This window comes from Schistocerca cancellata, chromosome 2, assembly GCF_023864275.1.
Source record: "Schistocerca cancellata isolate TAMUIC-IGC-003103 chromosome 2, iqSchCanc2.1, whole genome shotgun sequence".
Classification (NCBI taxonomy): domain Eukaryota; kingdom Metazoa; phylum Arthropoda; class Insecta; order Orthoptera; family Acrididae; genus Schistocerca; species Schistocerca cancellata.
In genome coordinates, this window is record NC_064627.1 from 191737339 (window position 1) to 191755332 (window position 17994).

Below are 17994 nucleotides of genomic sequence, written 5' to 3' on the forward strand. Positions count from 1 at the left end.
TACATTCCGTGTGAGACTACTGGGTGGCAAAATAAAACTGATCTGGTAAATATTAAAAGCACTTTAAGAAAGGCAACCAAACTTAACAATATCTGCACCTCGGGTAGACGATGTTAGTTGGGTTTCCTGTGTTAAGGGGCAGGAAATACGAGGACTATTTGGAAAGTAAGTTCCGACTGGTTGTGAAACGGAAACCACAGTGAAAATCAAAAACGCATTACTTGCAACAGTGAGCCACAACTTTCAGCTACTTCTCAGCCATATTCGCCGAGTCAGAAATTTACCGTATTGTGGTACAAACCTTCCAGTACCCCTTTCATAGAAGGTAGCCACCTGTGATTTCCACCAATTTCCTACGCTGGTCTCCATCTCGTTTTCTGTGGCAAAATGTTGTCGTCATAGTCAGCTATTATTGTGTGCGAAGAGACGAAAATCAGAGGGAGCTAAGTCCGATCTGTATGGTGGTGATCAAATACTTCCCATTGCAAACGCTGCAGGAGCGTCTTCGTTGTACCTGCAGTATGCGGCCGTGAATTATGATGAAGAAGGATGGACATGACAGTTATTTTATGTGCGCTTTATCAAATCAAGCGGAACCCCTCACCAGGACTTCACACTTGGCAGAAGACACTATTTCCTGGGCATCTTTACAAGCGCACTGTGTACTCAGAAATGAAAAGTACGATGTGTCGCATGCTAGAGACACTGCGCAACACGTCAGCGCAAAACTTCTCCTGATTTTCGCTGCGGTTTTAATTTCGCGATCGATCAGAGATTTTTAAGAAAAATAGGTATCGTATTTTCAGAATGGACGTCTCACTGTGCAGCGGAGTGTGCGCTGTACTGAAAATTCCTGGCTTATTACAGCTGTGTGTCGGACCGGAACTCGAAAACGCCGGCCGATGTGGTCGAGCGGTTCTAGGCGCTTCACTCCAGAACCACGCAGCTGCTACGGTCGCAGGTTCAAATCTTGTCTCGGGAATGGATGTGTTTGCTGTCCTTGGGTTAGTTAGGTTTAAGTAGTTCTACGTTCTAGGGGATTGATGACCTCAGATGTTAAGTCCCACAGTGCTCAGAGCCATTTGAACCAATTTTTTAAGTGACATAGTGCTTAGAGCGATTCGAACCATTTTTGACTCGAAAACGGAACACTGCTTTTCGCGGCAATGTGTCTACTGATTGAACTAAGCAAACGCGATTCACATCCTTCCCTCACAGCTACGCGTCTCCCAGTACCACTTTCCCACTTTAGTACAAATTTCAGGTAACTTATGTTGCATACCTTGCTGAATTGGTACTCATCTGGAAGGAAGAAGGATGTTGTAGGGAAATAGCTTAGCCACAATCTAAGGGACTGTGTCCAGAATAGATCATGCCTGGATAACTCAGTTAGCGCATTGCTTCGCTAAAGGCAAGGTTCCATGTCGCTTCACAGCTGTAATCTGACAGGAAGTGTCTGTAAGTTTTCGCAGCGGATAGAACACTGCCTCATCCTTCGGGAGTGAGCCTTGGACAGCAATGTCAAGAAGATGGCCATAAACAATGGTAACGGACACATGGTAGGTGATGTGCTGCATTCATGTCAGTTAATACTCCACGATAAACAGAGAAATGGCAGCTCTATTTCTAATTTGAGACTCTCACTAACGATAACTTTGTCAGGATGTGTGCTTGTAACAGTGGTATGTGCCAGAAACAGGGCTCCCAGTAGTAGTAATGTGTGTTACGTTCGCGGCAGGTAAATGGTTTTCAGGAGAAATTTGTACAAATCCGAGGATGATGTGGATGACTACCATCCATACAAAGATCCTGAATATATTCCTGAATGGAAATTCTCTTCAAAAGTTGTTGCTAATCAGTAAGGCCCGTTAGAAACATATCCCTACGTAAGCGACTTTTCATTTGGCGCCCCACCTCCTACCTTTAGATTTTCCACGTACACTTCCATCTCTATCAGTCTTTGGTGCTTGCTGTGATACTCACTGCACACAAATGTTCATCGTTTGTATCGCTTGTGGCTTAAACTGGCCCCTACTAATCTGTAAAACGTGAATAATTCCTTAAAGAAGTAAACAATGTTATGTTGTACCCATTCCGATGTAGTAGGATTGAAGTCAAAAAAGAACTGTAGTTGCACTTGCACGCTTGGTGATGTTTCGTATTTAGGTGGGCACATTTTACACTGCTGCAGTTGCGTTCCACGCACTGCACTTCAGGAAAACTTCACACAAGTTGGCTTCATAGACATTTTACTTTGATTTCATCTCTTTTGAATTCAGCACTAACTTTTTGTGTGTTCATTTGTTTTTCTTGTTGTTTATGAGTCTGTTCAGAAACTTTGCATTGACGAGGTCGTGAACTTCACAAACTACACGAGAAACAAATGAAACACAAACACACAGGGCTGAATACGTAACACGTGAAATCACAAAGTTTCTATGACTACTACTACCTTTATGAGTTTTACAGAAGTGAAGTGCATAGAACGAAAATTCACCAAAAGAAAAAATGAGGGAAAAACTTGTCTAGTGTAAAACATGTAGATAGATAATAAACACCGTAGTTGATCGTGTACAAAAAACACAAGAAAACAGTTTTTAATCTATAATTTTAAAAACGTAGAAACGTGTTAAGTAGATTGAATCTGCAGAACCATCACCGATGATGCTTTGTTAATGGAAGCGAAACGGGCCTTGTGAAAAACTCACTTAAATTGTAGTATGTTTGAGACGGAAAAAAACTCTGTATAAGTGTGGCTTATGCATTATAATGGACGTACTATGCGTTACATGTTATATAACTTACCAACAACGAGACCTTACCATTGAAATTCTAGATTGCCTGCACAAGCGCCTTGGCGTTCGCAACCCGCAGCACGGCCTAGACCCACGCCTCCGTTCACTCCTCGCTGGCCACCCGCCACGTTCCGTCATTTACATCACAATGCTGCCCACGGACAATGGCGGCCTCCTTACTCTCAGCCTGGTCCTTTGTGGCCAAGGCCAATTTAAGGCCCAGCATCCTTTTTAATTCGTCTGCGTCTCCAAATATGTACAAAATTACTCCCTATTTTCTGACGACGACCACCATATCGTTCAAGCTAAAAATTACAGTACACATTCTTGTGTAGTTACATTAACACCTATAATTCGTGCCCTATCATAAATTAGACCAATGTTACGTGATTCGGCAGCAATGTACTGGTAAAATGAGGTGGGGTAAAGCGGATCGAAGACACTGTACTAAATCGCTGCCATTTTGATGACAAGAGAGAGATACACAGATACTGAAACGTATTTCGACGCATATGAGCTGTTTGCTTGTTATCTGTCTCGTAAGCAACACGAGAAACGAAAGTTGCGGCTTCCATAAGCGATTATCATCGTAGGATGCCTATACAGATTTGTGATTTCAACGAAACCAAAATGTTGCAGCACCCACAGGAGCCTAGCTACATTTATTTTCCTGTCGAATTGTATCAAAGCAATAAGGTATCAGAAATGTACCCGAATCTTTCATCAGTATAGGTTATCTTTTCGCTATTGTGCCAAATACGATCTTTTCCTAATTTCAAGTGGATCATGCCCCGAAAATATACAAAGAGGCTTAGAGCAGAGGTAAAAAGGAATTAGAATGAAACTTTTTTGCACGAAGGAGTGAGAAAAGTAAATATCAATTAAACTGCCGTATGAAAAGTGTTTGAAACTAATTATGACACAGGAGACAGTGCTCTCATCTCTTTCATAGTGTAAGTGAGGTAGATGCTACGAAGGAAAAAGACTGGAGGCAGGTAAAGCCACTGCAGTAATCATTTTTTAAGGAAGAAGAGGATACGAATTAGACACATTTTGTGAACGCTAGTGTTGCTAACATTCAAACAGCTTCCTTACAAAACATAACTAAATGGTAAAGGCGAACGTGAAAACTTGAGTAGGAGCCAATATTCTTAGGCATCGAAGCGATCAGTGTGGAGTAGACAGAATTACCGCATTGCTATATGTGATGCGAAAACATTGCTATGTTGTTGGCCTTATGTTCAAGTTCTGAAGAGTACCGGTAGTAGTCATCTCACTATGTCTTCAGTTGTAACTTTAATACCGAAGACATTTTTTATTAAAATTTTTAGCATTATTTCTTCCAGAAAGTCTTACAGCCTGTCTCTTTACACCTTGGATGTGGTAAAGCGTTTTAAACACGAAAATATATAGGTGATCCACTTCAACCTAAGTAGCAGTGAAAAGCGGATGAGAATTGTAGAATTTTTTTGTTAGTTACCGTGTCCTGTAAAAATATAATTTTGGGGGCATCTTTAAGATAATGCCAGATTTTTTATAGATTCTCATTAATCATCAGTGTAATAATTTTGTAACAAAACTTCAAATTTTGATCAACTTTACCCCAGATTGCGGGAAGGAAATGAATTGAATAGAATTCTTTCATCTCTGAGGCAAAAGTAATCTCAACTACTCCAAACTGTTTCAGTCCCATCTATATCTTTCTACGTCTACAATTTGCGAGCCTCATTACTGTGTGTGGTGCAGGATATTTTGTATGCCATCGTTACTTTCCCCTTTCCTGTTACTGTCGGGAATGGTTCGCAGCATAACGTTTGCTCCTATGTCTCCGCGTAAGCTCACAGGTCATATTAAGAAGGAGTAAGCAATATACTGGTCGACTCTTCTAGCACTCTGAACTTTAACAGTAAACCATACTGCGATGCAGAATGCATCACTTGCAGCGTCTGCCACTAGAATTGGCTGAACACCTGGGTAACACTTTCGTGCTTACTAGATGAACCTGTAACGAAACGTGCTGCTCTTCTTTGGGTCCTCTATCATTCATATCTGGTACGGATCCCAGACTGACGAGCAACATTCAAATATTGGTCGAACGACCTATCTCCTTTCTGGATTGGCTATACATCCAGACGATTCTTGCAGTGGATCTGTCTGGTGTCTACCTTACCTTTGAATAGTTTTATGTGGTTGTCCATTTTAAATCGTTCGTATACTCCTAGATATGTAATGAATGTGAGTGCTTCTATTGATTGTTCTGCAGTCGTTAACGACACTATAATGGCTCTATATGTTTATTTATGCGCAGTGTATTACTTTCGTTTATATCGTGGCTCAACTGCCAATTCCTGCACCTTGCGTCGATCTTCTGCAGGTCTTCTGGGATTTCTCTATAGTTTTCTAGTGTTGCGACTTCTTTGTATACAGCAGTGTAACCAGCGAAAAACCTCACGGAAATTCCGACAGTATCCAGTAACTCACTTATACGAGGAGTAATGCATCAGAATTTCTTATGTAAAAACCCTTACAGCTTTTTGAAACTTCCTGGCAGATTAAAACTGTGTGCCGGACCGAGACTCGAACTCGGGACCTTTGCCTTTCGCGGGCAAGTGCTCTACCAACTGAGCTACCCGAGCACGACTCACTCTCCGTCCTCACAGCTTTACTTCTGCCAGTACCTCGTCTCCTACCTTCCAAACTTTACAGAAGCTCTCCTGTGAACCATGCAGAACTAGCACTCCTGAAAGAAAGGATATTGCGGAGACATCGCTTAGCCACAGCCTGGGGGATGTTTCCAGAATGAAATTTTCATTCATTCTGCTTACAGCTTTTTAATTATGACAAACATTATTAGCATTATACTTCTTCATTCTTCTCAACACTGTTACCTTGACGACAAACACATTTCTTCTACCGAGCGAGGTGGCGCAGTGGTTAGCACACTGGACTCGCATTCCGGAGGACGACGGGTCAATCCCGTCTCCAGCCATCCTGATTTAGGTTTTCCGTGATTTCCCTAAACCGTTTCAGGCAAATGCCGGGATGATTCCTTTGAAAAGGCACGGCCGATTTCCTTCCCCATCCTTCCCTAACACGAGTTTGCGCTCCGTCTCTAATGCCCTCGTTGTCGACGGGACGTTAAACAACACTAACCAAACCAACATTTCTTCTAACGAGAGATTAGTTTACTGATACCGTCACTGTAGAATGTTTGACTTCGTTGACGGAGCCACAACCTCACATCTGCAATCACCGCTTTATCATCGAAATGAAGTCCTTTAAGGTGTTCCTTAAGCTTTGGAAACAGACGAAAATCAGATGGGGTGAAGCCGGTATTGTATGCACGATGATCGGTGACAGGGAGCCCAAGCAGTTAGCTTGTTCCAGATGTCGTAGCGCTCGTATATGGTCTGGCATTGTTATATTGAAGGAGAGGGTCCTCCACGTGTGGAAAAACTCTTTGAATTCGAAACTTGATTACAGCGAGCGGTTTCTCACGCACCGCCACCGCCACGTTACACGTTATAATACGGAGCCCTGTAGTAGCAGAGGGTTGCAATTATGTAGGCAAGGAGGATAAAAATGTGGAATGTTAGTAAGGTTTGTTTTATTTAAACAGCTGTCAGAGTTCTCCGTAGAAAGTTCGGAGGCTATGCTTTTCAGCAAGCCTTCGTATTATGGAATTTAATTATCCCGTAACCCTTTCTTGGGGTACGCCAGACGCTACTTTTATGTCTGACGTTTTCTCTCCTTTGAAAATGACGTGCTGTGCACTGTTGGCTAGAAAAACGCTGTTAAAAAAAGATGTTATACAGAGTATCAGTTGTATTACAGTGTTAGTGGTCTGCTGCTTAATACAGTCAGATCGATTAAATACGTCGTAGCAACGACGCAAAACTACATGAAATGGAACAACCAAGCAAATTCGGTTGTTGTGAAGGCGAGTGCTTAGCTCTGCTTTATTGGGAAAATTCTACAAAATTGTAAATTTTCTGTAAGGGTAACTGCATACACAATACTTGTATGATCCATTATTCAGTACTGCTCGAATGTTTAGCATTCACATCGTTACAGTCACAACTGAAGGGAGGGAAAAACGACTATGTCCTTCCGTATAAACACTTATTTCTCTTATCTTGTCTTTGCGTGATGTATGTTGGTGGTATTAGGTTGGTTCTACAATCTGTCACAAATGCCGGTTCCTTAAATTTTCACAACAGTGTTGCGCCAAAAGAACTTTTTCCCTCCATGGGTTCCCAATCGAGTTCACACAGCATTTCAGTAATACTCCCATCTTCATCGAACCTACTGGTAAGAAATCTAACAGCAGGCTTCTCAACTGCAACAATGTCTTTCTTTAATCCGATCTGGTGGGGAACTCAAAATACTCGAGCAGTTCTCAAGAATGGGTAGAATGGGTCTCAAAAGTTTTCTATACGCAGTCATGAAGTTGAGCTACACTCCTCTAAAATTCTCCCCGTAAACCAAAGTCGAAAATTCGCCTACCCTACAACCGCCACTACGTCTTCATTCCATTTCAAGTCGCTTTGAACGCCATTAATAATATTGTATTCGAACATTATAGGATTGTTTTTAATACCCTTCTCTATTAATTTATATTTTTCTGTATTTACAGCACGCTGCCATTCATCACACCAAACAGAAATTCTTACCAGTTCATCCTGCATCTTCCCAGTCACCCAACGTACAATACAGTGCACAGTCGTCAGCCTACAGCCGCAGATTGCTGCTCATCTTGTACGTCAGGTCGTTTATTTACATAGAGAACAATATCGGTCCTAGCACACGTCGCTGTGGCTTCCCTAACGATATGCTTGTCTCTGATGAACACTCGCTGTCCTGGAGAACGTACTTTCTATTACTTAACAAATAGTCGAGCCACTCACGTTATCTGAGAACCTATTCCGTATGCTCGGACCTTGGTTAACAGCCTACAGTGTGGCACTGTGTCGGACGCTTTGCCCTTCATCTATGGTTCTCAGGATGTAGTGCGAGAAAAGGGCAATCTGAGTTTCGGACAGTCCACTGTAAGTGCTAAATGCCGCAAGCGTTTTCTCGGACTTCCAAGGGCACTCCTGACTCTTCCAGTTCGGCTGGCAGAGTCCGAAAAAGGGCCGCGGCATATGTGGCGAATGGAGCCTGCTTATGGGGGTACAGGTTTCCTCTCAACGCCAGACACAGTGAAACACCCAGTGCAATGAGTATGCGACGCGCAACAAGATTCCAGAGCGATGGTAATATTCCATATAGGCATATCCTACAAATACGTTTGACAATAATTTCCTTCGCTAAATCGCGAATTTTACTTGCAACGGTTCCATCACAATACTTCGTCACTAAAACAGTGCACGGAGCAATAAGTAGATGACATCATGTGGCGATTCTGATGATATATCAGTGCGTATTTTAGATATTGTACAAAATAAAAAATCTTACTATGTTCCCAACATAACGTAGACAAGGAGAGCTCTGTAAACACATAACGACCGATTGCTGTATGTTAGTAGGGTAAAACTTTACGTTGCCCGAATTCATTATCATCAAAGCTACACTTAGTGGCCAGTTATTCGATACCTTGTCGCTTGTGAATAAGTGACAGTCGACGAAACGTTCCTAGTGAATCAGGGATGGACCATTAGACGGTCGGCAGACCGTGAACTAGCAATTATGAATGGAGTCCACTAAACCGTCATCACCTGGAAAACTGTTCCAATTACTCAAAAATGTCGCTGCACGCCCAGTGAAACAGTCTAGTTATTATGAACGTTATTATGTAAATTGGCTGTTCTTTCTCACTAGCCCTTAATTTGCCTTACCGTAGTTGGGTACTTTCACTTACTGTTGTGTCTCTTCTAACGCGAGACAACATGTATTTCAGGTTAGCTGTCCGTTTAATGCTCTCTATTTCCTAACGAAAAGTGCCATACGCGACATTTACAACAGACGTTCGACACATGAGAGCCAAAGGTGGCACTTGAGTTCATAATTAATCAACAGAAGAGACTGAACTGCCGCTATACAGGAGGATTCAAAAGGTTACACTCTTTTTAAATGAGGTGACAGAGAATTCAAAAGCAACAATTTTGGAATATGAACTTTAATCTTGGTATAGATCCTGAGCCAATGAAGGATTTGGAATGCCAGAAACATTAAGAACAATCAGTGCACACGCGCTTGAAGTTCGTCAAAGTCAATGCAGTGTCTACTCAGAACTGTCGTACATTACAGAAGGTGTTCAAACAGGCGACCAACACATTCAATACTGGCATGACATCTTTGTGGAAAATTCTGGCACCCTCTACCAAGCGCGACATCCAGCGCAAGAACCTCGTCAGACACTGCAAGTATCCTGGTAAGAAGTGTTGCTACATCGGGAACTTGTACCGCGTACATGAGACTTTTGATGTACCCCTTCCCTCCCCCCACCCCCAAAAAATCATAATGCATCAGATCAGGGGGGCTATACAGTTCTACTTCCCTTCCAATCCAACGCTTGGGATATGTGCCACCGTTTACGTCACGTATTTGCACGGGAAAGTTTTCAGTGCTCCTTCTAGTTGCATCCAAGCGTACGTATACGGAAATAGTACATTATCTTTCCTGTACATCGATTGTCATTGTTGTACCTCACATTTCAAAGACTTCACTGATTCAGGATTACTTCTAACACCACAACCGTCTGGTCCAAAGTTGCTGAATTTCGGCTCCTGTGTCAGCTACTTCAATTTGTGCACATAATTTTGGATAACTCTATATTACTGTTGCCTGTTTACATTTCATCAAGAAAAGGCCACCGGTTTCATTCAAATCAGTGTACAGTCTACGAGTTCTTGCACGGTACACTACTGCGCAGTTTGAAATACTTACAAAGTGGTAAGCAACTATACAGTGAAAACTGTTGTGACCTGTGAGTACGCGTGTAGACTTCTGTTCTGTAGCAAGTCATTCCAGGTCTGAAAGTGAGTGCCTTGTAAGCTTCAACACACAGCGCAGAGTTTTGCTTACGTCACTGCGTGAAAATCCCGTCACCTTCTATGAACATCAACGGGGTAATGCTGTTACCACTGAACTCGCTAATTATCTAGTAGCTGTAACACTGACATGTAGAAAGCTAGGAGATGTTCAAATGAGCTGACGGTTTTTGTAAACGGTACAGAGTTATAAACGTAACGATTGTATTACGATCAATAAAATGCTACCTTGCTGAGAGGGACCTGGGTGAACGGCAAACTGTATATCCGGGAGGAAAGTTCGACGCTTTACGACAAATCTAAACAAGCTATCTATTTGTACGCCACCTGAACAAAGCTCTACGTAGAACTGACTACGTAGCTTGGCGACATCGTAGAAGGAACTGTTCACAACTTTCTTCAAGGTGATACCACGGAATGCGTGCAAGACACATTCCTTTCACGTACTCAATACGTCACATAACCGATACAGAAATAATTGACACAAATACTTCTCTTGTCAGTTTCTGTCCCCGTGAGAAGCATTCCCCTCAACATAAACAGTATAAATAATTGGAAAAGCCCTCTTTATCCTAATCGTTCATCGACAAGAAGAAAACTGCACCAAACGTAAAACTAATAATAAAAGCAACACAAATCATAACACGTTCGAAATTGAGCACCTTGGTATTTGAAACAAGGCATACCTAATTTTGGTTAACCCAGGTCGGTACAGACACAATTACTTGTTCATATTTAAAAGCAGGTGAAAAATTTACAACAATGAACGTGAGGCAAATACACATTTGCGAGATCAAGACGAAATATTACGTGATGATAAACGTGTAACTAGGGAACTTACATCACTTGCGGCAAAAAGCACCAAGATTTGCATATGGATAGAAATTTTTTTTTGTGAAAGAGTTTTAACTGAAGGGCAGGTCGCTATCTAGCGAGATAGATGACTATTAACGACCGTTGTTCTAACAGTCGTCTATATAGACGTGCAATAGTAATCAGGCCACTTGTTCGTCCAAATGTGATGGAGTTCAACAGCTGTCTTAAGAAATTCCGGAACAGACTCCCATCCTTGCCTGACTGTGGTGTGACTCGCATTTAAATTTGTGTATAGTCAGTTTCCTGGTTATTTTTCCATCTCCGCCTCAGAATGACAACACCTAACCAGTTAAACTACCGTACACCCGGAACTAAGTCTATACAACTCAATAAAAGGTGACACACAAGACTTTCCTGCCTTTGGATACAATGTTTGTTAAGTGTTTCTGTAAATCGATGGTAGAACACAGTATCCATATTCAGAAGGTGTGGGTACAAGATTAACGTTAATAATTTGAAAAATGTGTTGATTGAAATAAAGCTTACAATCAGTATTAGCACAATGTTGCAGTTCATTGCATTTCAACGCACTGAAATACTTGTAGATTTTAAAAAATCTTTGCTCGGTTCTAGAAATATTATCAGTCACTTATTACTTCTTTCATCTCTTTCACCTCTTGTTGATGTAAAAATTTCCGAGTTGAATCGTGGTTCGGAGTCCACGATCGATTGTAGTTCCCCCTATAACTGGCTGTATAAATCAGTTCAAAGATCAGAGAAAGACAACGTCATACCGTCTCCAACAGGACCATGAGTAGCAAAGCTCTTTAGTATTCAAACCGAACTTCCAGTTGATGACAGATTTAATTAGGAACGTAGAAGAACATACCTCAAGTTACATATTAGAATCACATCAACGAAGTGGTCACTAGGATTAGGTGAATAAGAAGCCTCGTGATTGGAGGAACTGCCCTAATGTTCCTATGAAATGATTTACAGACAACGTATAAAATCTAGAATTCTGCGACCATCAGTGGAGTTAATTGCGCTGCCTACCGAATGCAAGTCATGTCCGTAAACCACTGCCGGGAAAAGTTACGTTTCGGACTCCTTCCGTTTTGCATTTCTTTACAGTTTACATAAGATTTTACGTTCGTAATCTGCATCAAGATACTCGTCGAAGATTCGTCTGTTATATAATATAGGTTTACTGAAGACATTTACTAAAACCATTGATATCCACCGACGTGACAACAGTTTTAACAAGAAAGAATAAAGCCACAAGGCAAAGGCATCCTGGATTTCCCTGCTGCAGCGAACGACCATTGCAGGTAGCACCCAAGTTTGGAACGGCAAGTATATATAATCTCCAATCCTCCAAAATCAAAAGAGAGTGAATCGTCGGCAACATCAGCCACTCGTGTTGGCGAAACGTCACAAAAATCAATAAATAAACTTTATCCGAAGATCCCGCGACAAAAGCTAGTAGGCATCACATCAACAAGTGATAACGTAGACATCGGGCTACACCACAGTTCAATCTGTTACCACATACTTTTTCTCGCACTGATATTCGTTGTTGTAGGAACGCACGACTAAATTATCACCTTCCGTCCTAACCTAGACCTCGAGCTAAGCTGCAGACCATTTTTTCACAACAATACAGATTTTCACGGAGTCCACAATATATTCTAGCTCCACTGCAAATGTTCAGAAATCTTCCGCTGATGACAGATACCCACTGAAACATTTTAATCTCGTTTCGTATCATGACGTAGTCACACGCCAAACACATTTCTAAATCATACTGTAACTGCGAGGGTCTGTGGTACTATATTGGTAAAAATCGTTTGAACTTAGCTAAGCTGATTCCCTCCAGGACGAAACGCTGCCTCGTCGCTGACACAACTTCATTCTGGTGGTGGAACACAGTTTATATGTTATTCTGTGAATGTCACTTCCACGATTGTTATTATTTTCTTTATACGACACAGGCTGCAAAAGAATTTGACAACTGTGTGAACACTGGACGGGACGTACCTGAGTTCGCTGCCTCATGGTGAGTCGTAGGAGAGCGCGTCGAGAATCTGGAGCGAGCGGCGTCGAGTCCGCGGCAGACAGTGCAGTAGTGGCGCGCGCGACAGGCGGTCGCTTTATAAGGCCGCGCACACAGTGAGAGCGGCCCCGGGCCGAGCGTTACGCGCCCCGCTTCGGCCGGCATACCCGCCGTTGGTGGTGACTCTTCCCTTCGGTGGGTCCGACGCTCAGTCTTGGCATCAACCGTATGCAAACAACGACGCCATTATTACGACTGCAGAGCTCGCTGTCATCTTGTCCTAAAACATTGGTCCGATTTCAAAGAAACTTGGTACGTATACCACTTACTGTCAGAAAAGAAACGCTGTGGCGGTGATAACCACCTATCAACCAAATGGGTGTCAACGTCCTTGGCGCAGTGGTAACACCGGTTCCCGTTACATCACTCTTTAAGTTAAGCGCTGTCGGGGTTGGCTAGAGCTTGGATGGGTGATGGTTCGAGTCTACCGAGGGCTGTTGGCAAGTGGGGTGCATTCATCGCTTGTCAAACCAACGAAGGCGCTAACTGACTGAGACGTTGCGACTCCGGTCACGAAAGCTGACAACAGCTGGGACAACGGTATGCTAACCACATACCCCTCCATATCTGAATCCTGTGGCGCCTATCGTCTGAGGAAGACACGGCGGTCGGTCGGTACCGTTGGGCGTTTACAGGCGTGTTTGTACGGGAAGTTTATCAGATGAGCGGGGGTGAAAAAGAATTGTAGCTCACAACGCGCGTATACCCAGACCTTATTCATCGAGTATTTGAGACTGAGAGCAGTTAACGACTTGCAACAAACTTTACATATAATTTCAAACTTTCACGAAACGTTTATCGCTAAGAATCCTCACAAAATGAGGTAAGCAAAGAAGTTAATCGCTTAACACGTTTTTGCTGATCATGCGTAAAACTGCTGCATGAGGCAAGACGTTTCAGTTCACTACTCCCGTAATACTATTGCAATTACGACACATTTTGCCGACGGTATTCGCGTATGCCACTGAACGTACCTGCAAAATAATATCATTGTACAACGTATAGTTCAGGAGATACGAGGTCATAAACAGTGAGCTGCGTAAAAACTGACACATCGTACATGACGTTTAAATATATTACTTCTTTGTTAATAATTCTATTCGCAACACATTTCGGAGACAGTATTCAAATGTCTCTGATTGTACCTACAAAATTATATCATTGTACGATATATTGCTAAGAAGACAAGACGTCATAAACTTTGAACTGCGTAAAAACGGAACTGCAGTGGGAAATTCGGTAGAGATACAGGTGAAATATGTGTACAAATGTGTGTGAAATGTGTTAAATACAAGGAAATACATGCGACAGGTGCGTATGCGGGAAAAACTGTGCGTAAAAAGCTCCTTGTAAACCTCTCGATCGAATTCAGCTAATCTTGGTACACATATTACTTACTATCTGGAAAGAAATACTGTGAGAGGGAGAACCTGCAGACTTTCTATTTGGGTGAGAGTGATAATGTGGGGAGAGAACGGGTGAGGAAGAGATGGACAGACAGAGAGGGGGCAAGAGGAGATGGAGACAGTTGTGGGGGAGGAGGAGATGGACAGACAGAGGGGGAAAGGGAAACGGACAGAGAAAGGGAAGAGGAGATGGACAAGAAGAGGGTTGAGAAGGAGATGAACAGAGAGAGGGGATGGAGGAGATGGACGAAGGAAGAAAAGAGTAGGAGATGGACAGTGGAAGGGAGAGGAGGAGATGGACAGGGAGAGAGCGGAGAAGTAGATGGACGAAGACACACACACACAGAGAGAGAGAGAGAGAGAGAGAGAGAGAGAGGAGGAGGAGGAGGAGGGAGAGGGAGGGAGGGAGAGGGAGAGAGAGAGAGATAGAGAGAGAGAGAGAGACAAGACAAGATAGAGGCGGAGAGGACGAGACAGAAGAAGCAGAAAATGAACTTAGAAGGAGGAGGACGGGATAGACAGAGGGGAAGGAGCATATGGATAGAGCGACTGGGAGGAGCAGATGGACATAGAGAGGGGGAGTAACAAATGGACAGACAGAGGGGCAAGATGAGATTAACAGAAGGTGGAGGATGGAAGACGTGGACAGAGAGAGGAGAATGAGATGGATAGAGTAGGGTAGCGGATGAGATGGACAGTGGGAGAGGGAAGGAGCAGATGGACGAATAGAACTGGAATAAATACATAAGCTGGCAACAACAGGGTATTCAGTCAGTAAACTGTACCGTAAGCCGTCTTCCACTGCCTGACAAAAAGGTGATGCATCCAGAAAACATGGTCTGATGTCAATGTAACTTCGTATATGTACAGACCGTTGGTGGGTATGAAAATGATTGGAGCAGCAATTCTCTGTGGCGGACTGGACGACCACCAGAGTGCATTAGTATTGTGCATGTTTAGTGTTGTTACCAGGCCTGGAAGAATATATGAGGGGGGCAAACACAGCAAGATGCGGCATACTCGTATGAGACTGCTTTAGCAGCGCCTGAGATTGTTTGAAAAGCGCTTCATTGTGCGTATCCTTTTGGTCGCAGTGTACAAATTCACATTTATGCCGTATTCGGATGTGACAGGGATCCGACGTTGGACTGTATGGGGACGTAAGCGCTAGCATACCCGTTGTGAAGGTTGCTGTCGAACACTCTTGACCACCACAAGGGAGGGATCGCACATCAAGCACGTTGTAACTACATTTGCGCCTGCCATCCGAGAACAAGTGATGGACTTCCTGCAACGTTGTGGGTCATGTCATACCTTTGGGCTGAGACTAGAAAGTAGCTAGACTGTCCCATGTACAGGCTGCCGTTAACATCACAATACAAACATCTGTGTTTGGACTGATGTCATGGCCGAGATGTATGGACTGCTGATGAATAGATTCGCACTGTGTTCAGTAATGAATCGCGGTTCTACACTATCTCAGATGACCTACGTCAGCGGGTATATCGGTGACATGCGGAGAGATCCATTACTTGTAGAGGCACAGCTGTGTTAGTCCCGGCGTCATGACATTCAGCAACATCGACTATGACTTCAGTTCACGGCAGGTAGCGATTGAGGGAACTCTGGCATGTGCTACCTCTTACGCAGCTGTACCGTGCTGCCATTTTTCAAGAGGATTAATTTCGTCCACACTCGGTGTGGATCTCTAAGAACTGTCATCGTGGTGCTGGGGTACTCATGGCTATGAAGATCAGCACATCTGTCCCCAGTAGAACTTGAGTGGGACAGCTCTATCCTAGTGTCAGTATCGACGATATCGAGGACCAGTGCAACAGGCGAGGATACAACGGCTCTGTGACAGCCTTTCGAACCGAATCAGTGCGTGCATCCAGGCCATAGTGGAACGCCATAGTGATAAGTGGGCTCGTACTGGCCAATTCTTTGTAACTACGACTCAGTTTTAGAATCACTGAAATAACATCGCATACTCTCCTAATATGTGACATTTCATTTCGTTTCCTCCTTCCCTTATGGCTGCTTCATTTTTTTCCATCAGGATGTATATGAAGAGAGAAATACGCCGATCATCCAGAACATTATGACCACGACCTAACAGCCGGAATGTCCACAGTTGGCACAGATAGCAGCAGCGGCATGTCGTAAGATGGAAGTAATAAGGCGTTGGTAGGTCGCTGGAGGGTGTTAGCACCACATCTGTCCATACAAGTCACCTAATTCCCGAAAATCCGTGGAGGGGGTCGAAGAGCTCTGATGCCATATTCAATCACATTCCAAATATGTTCGTTAAGGTTCAGATCTGGAGAGTTGGGGGGGGGGGGGGGGGGGGGCAGCACATCAACTGGAACTCGCCACTATATTTCCCAACCACTCCACACTTCTGGGCTTCTGAAATGGCGCATTATCTTTTTGAAAAATGTAATTGCTGTTGGGAAAAATGATAGTCATGTAGGGTTGATTGGTTGATGCTGTAGAGGTGACGAAACAGCGAGGTCATCGGTCCCATTGGATTAGGGAAGAATGGGGAAGGAAATCGGCCGTGCCCTTCCAAAGGAACCTTCCCAGCATTTGTCTGAAGCGATTTATGGATATCACGGAAAACCTGAATCAGGATGGCCGGATGCGGCTTTGAACCGTCGTCCTCCCGAATGCGATTTCAGTGTGCTAACCACCGCGCCACTTCGCTCGGTGTCATGAAGGTGAGTACGTGGTCTGCAACCAGTGTACGATACTCCTTGGCCATCATGGTGCCTTGCACGAGCTCCACTGGATTCATGGATGTCCACGTGGATGTTCCCCAGAACATACTGGAGCAGTCAATAGCTTGTCTCTGTCCCGCAGTACAGATATCAAGGAGCTGCTTCCCTGGAAGACGACAGATTCGCGCCTTCCCATAGGCATGATGAAGAAAGTATCGGGATTCATCAGACATTGCAACTCTCTGCCTCTGCGCCAACGTCCAGTGGCGATGGTCACGTGCCCATTTCAGTCGTATTTGCCGATGTCGTGGTGTTAACATTGGCACAGCACTCCTCGAACACCCGACGAGTCGTGAAGTTTCCGGAATGCCCCAGGCCATCACAATCTGCCTTCGGTCAAACCCAGATACGTCGATCGCCTTCCGCATTCTACATACGGACAGCGCACTCAGTGATACTTCGTGCACAGCGCAAGCGTCTGACTAGTACTCATTCCTCGCCAGGTGACGCTGCTGTCGCCTGGACGGGTTTATATCGATAGTAGGTCGGTGATCATAATATTATGGCTGAGCAGCATGTAAGCACGCAGGACCAAAAATTAACCCCCCAGGAGACGTCACGCTAATACCGTGTAACACCAACTCTAGGCTTGATAATATCATCAGTTATGCTGGCAAGAGATTCCACTTTCCTCAGGTATGTCCTCTCCAGTTGAAGACACTAATCGATGACCGCATATCGTAGCGCTACCAAATTGCAGCACGTTGACTGCTACGGCAAATTCAACCGTTGCCCCAAGTAGTCCCACGCATCCGCTTTGGGACTAAGATCGGACGATTTAAAAGAGCAGGCGAAGTACATTAGAGTGTCTGAGTCTTCTACATGCCGGGAACAAATGCATGTAGCCCTGTGAACGCAGCCATTACCGTATTGGAAGATGGGACTGTCCATAACATAAAAGCAATGCGTATCAAAAGGAACGTTGTTTCAGGTAGATTGTCAACACAGACATTGGACTGTTGCGTAGTAAGTACTACATGACGGGTTGAAACGACCATCATATCGAATGTTTCTCTCTGGCGGGAATCACACACTGCATGTCCGAGCTATATGAAATGCGTGCAAATGTGACGTAATGGAAGTTTGCGT

At 43.8% G+C, this 17994-nt stretch overlaps 1 protein-coding gene and 1 non-coding gene across 3 annotated transcripts in view; both read right to left on the reverse strand.

The window, feature by feature from the left end:
* The window catches only part of LOC126161507 (E1A-binding protein p400-like), a 175710-nt gene extending 162983 nt beyond the window's left edge, over positions 1–12727 (reverse strand). The window contains exon 1 of one of the 2 annotated variants that reach the window (XM_049917412.1): positions 12644–12727. In XM_049917412.1, the coding sequence (XP_049773369.1) occupies positions 12644–12661 (18 nt within the window). In that variant the 5' untranslated portion in view covers positions 12662–12727. The remainder of the gene's footprint in view (positions 1–12643) is intronic. The other variant, XM_049917411.1, reaches the window with a different exon arrangement.
* On the reverse strand, positions 5358–5432 carry Trnas-cga (transfer RNA serine (anticodon CGA)). The gene has a single exon. It is a non-coding gene; the product is annotated as a tRNA-Ser (tRNA).
* Positions 12728–17994: the final 5267 nt, after the last annotated feature.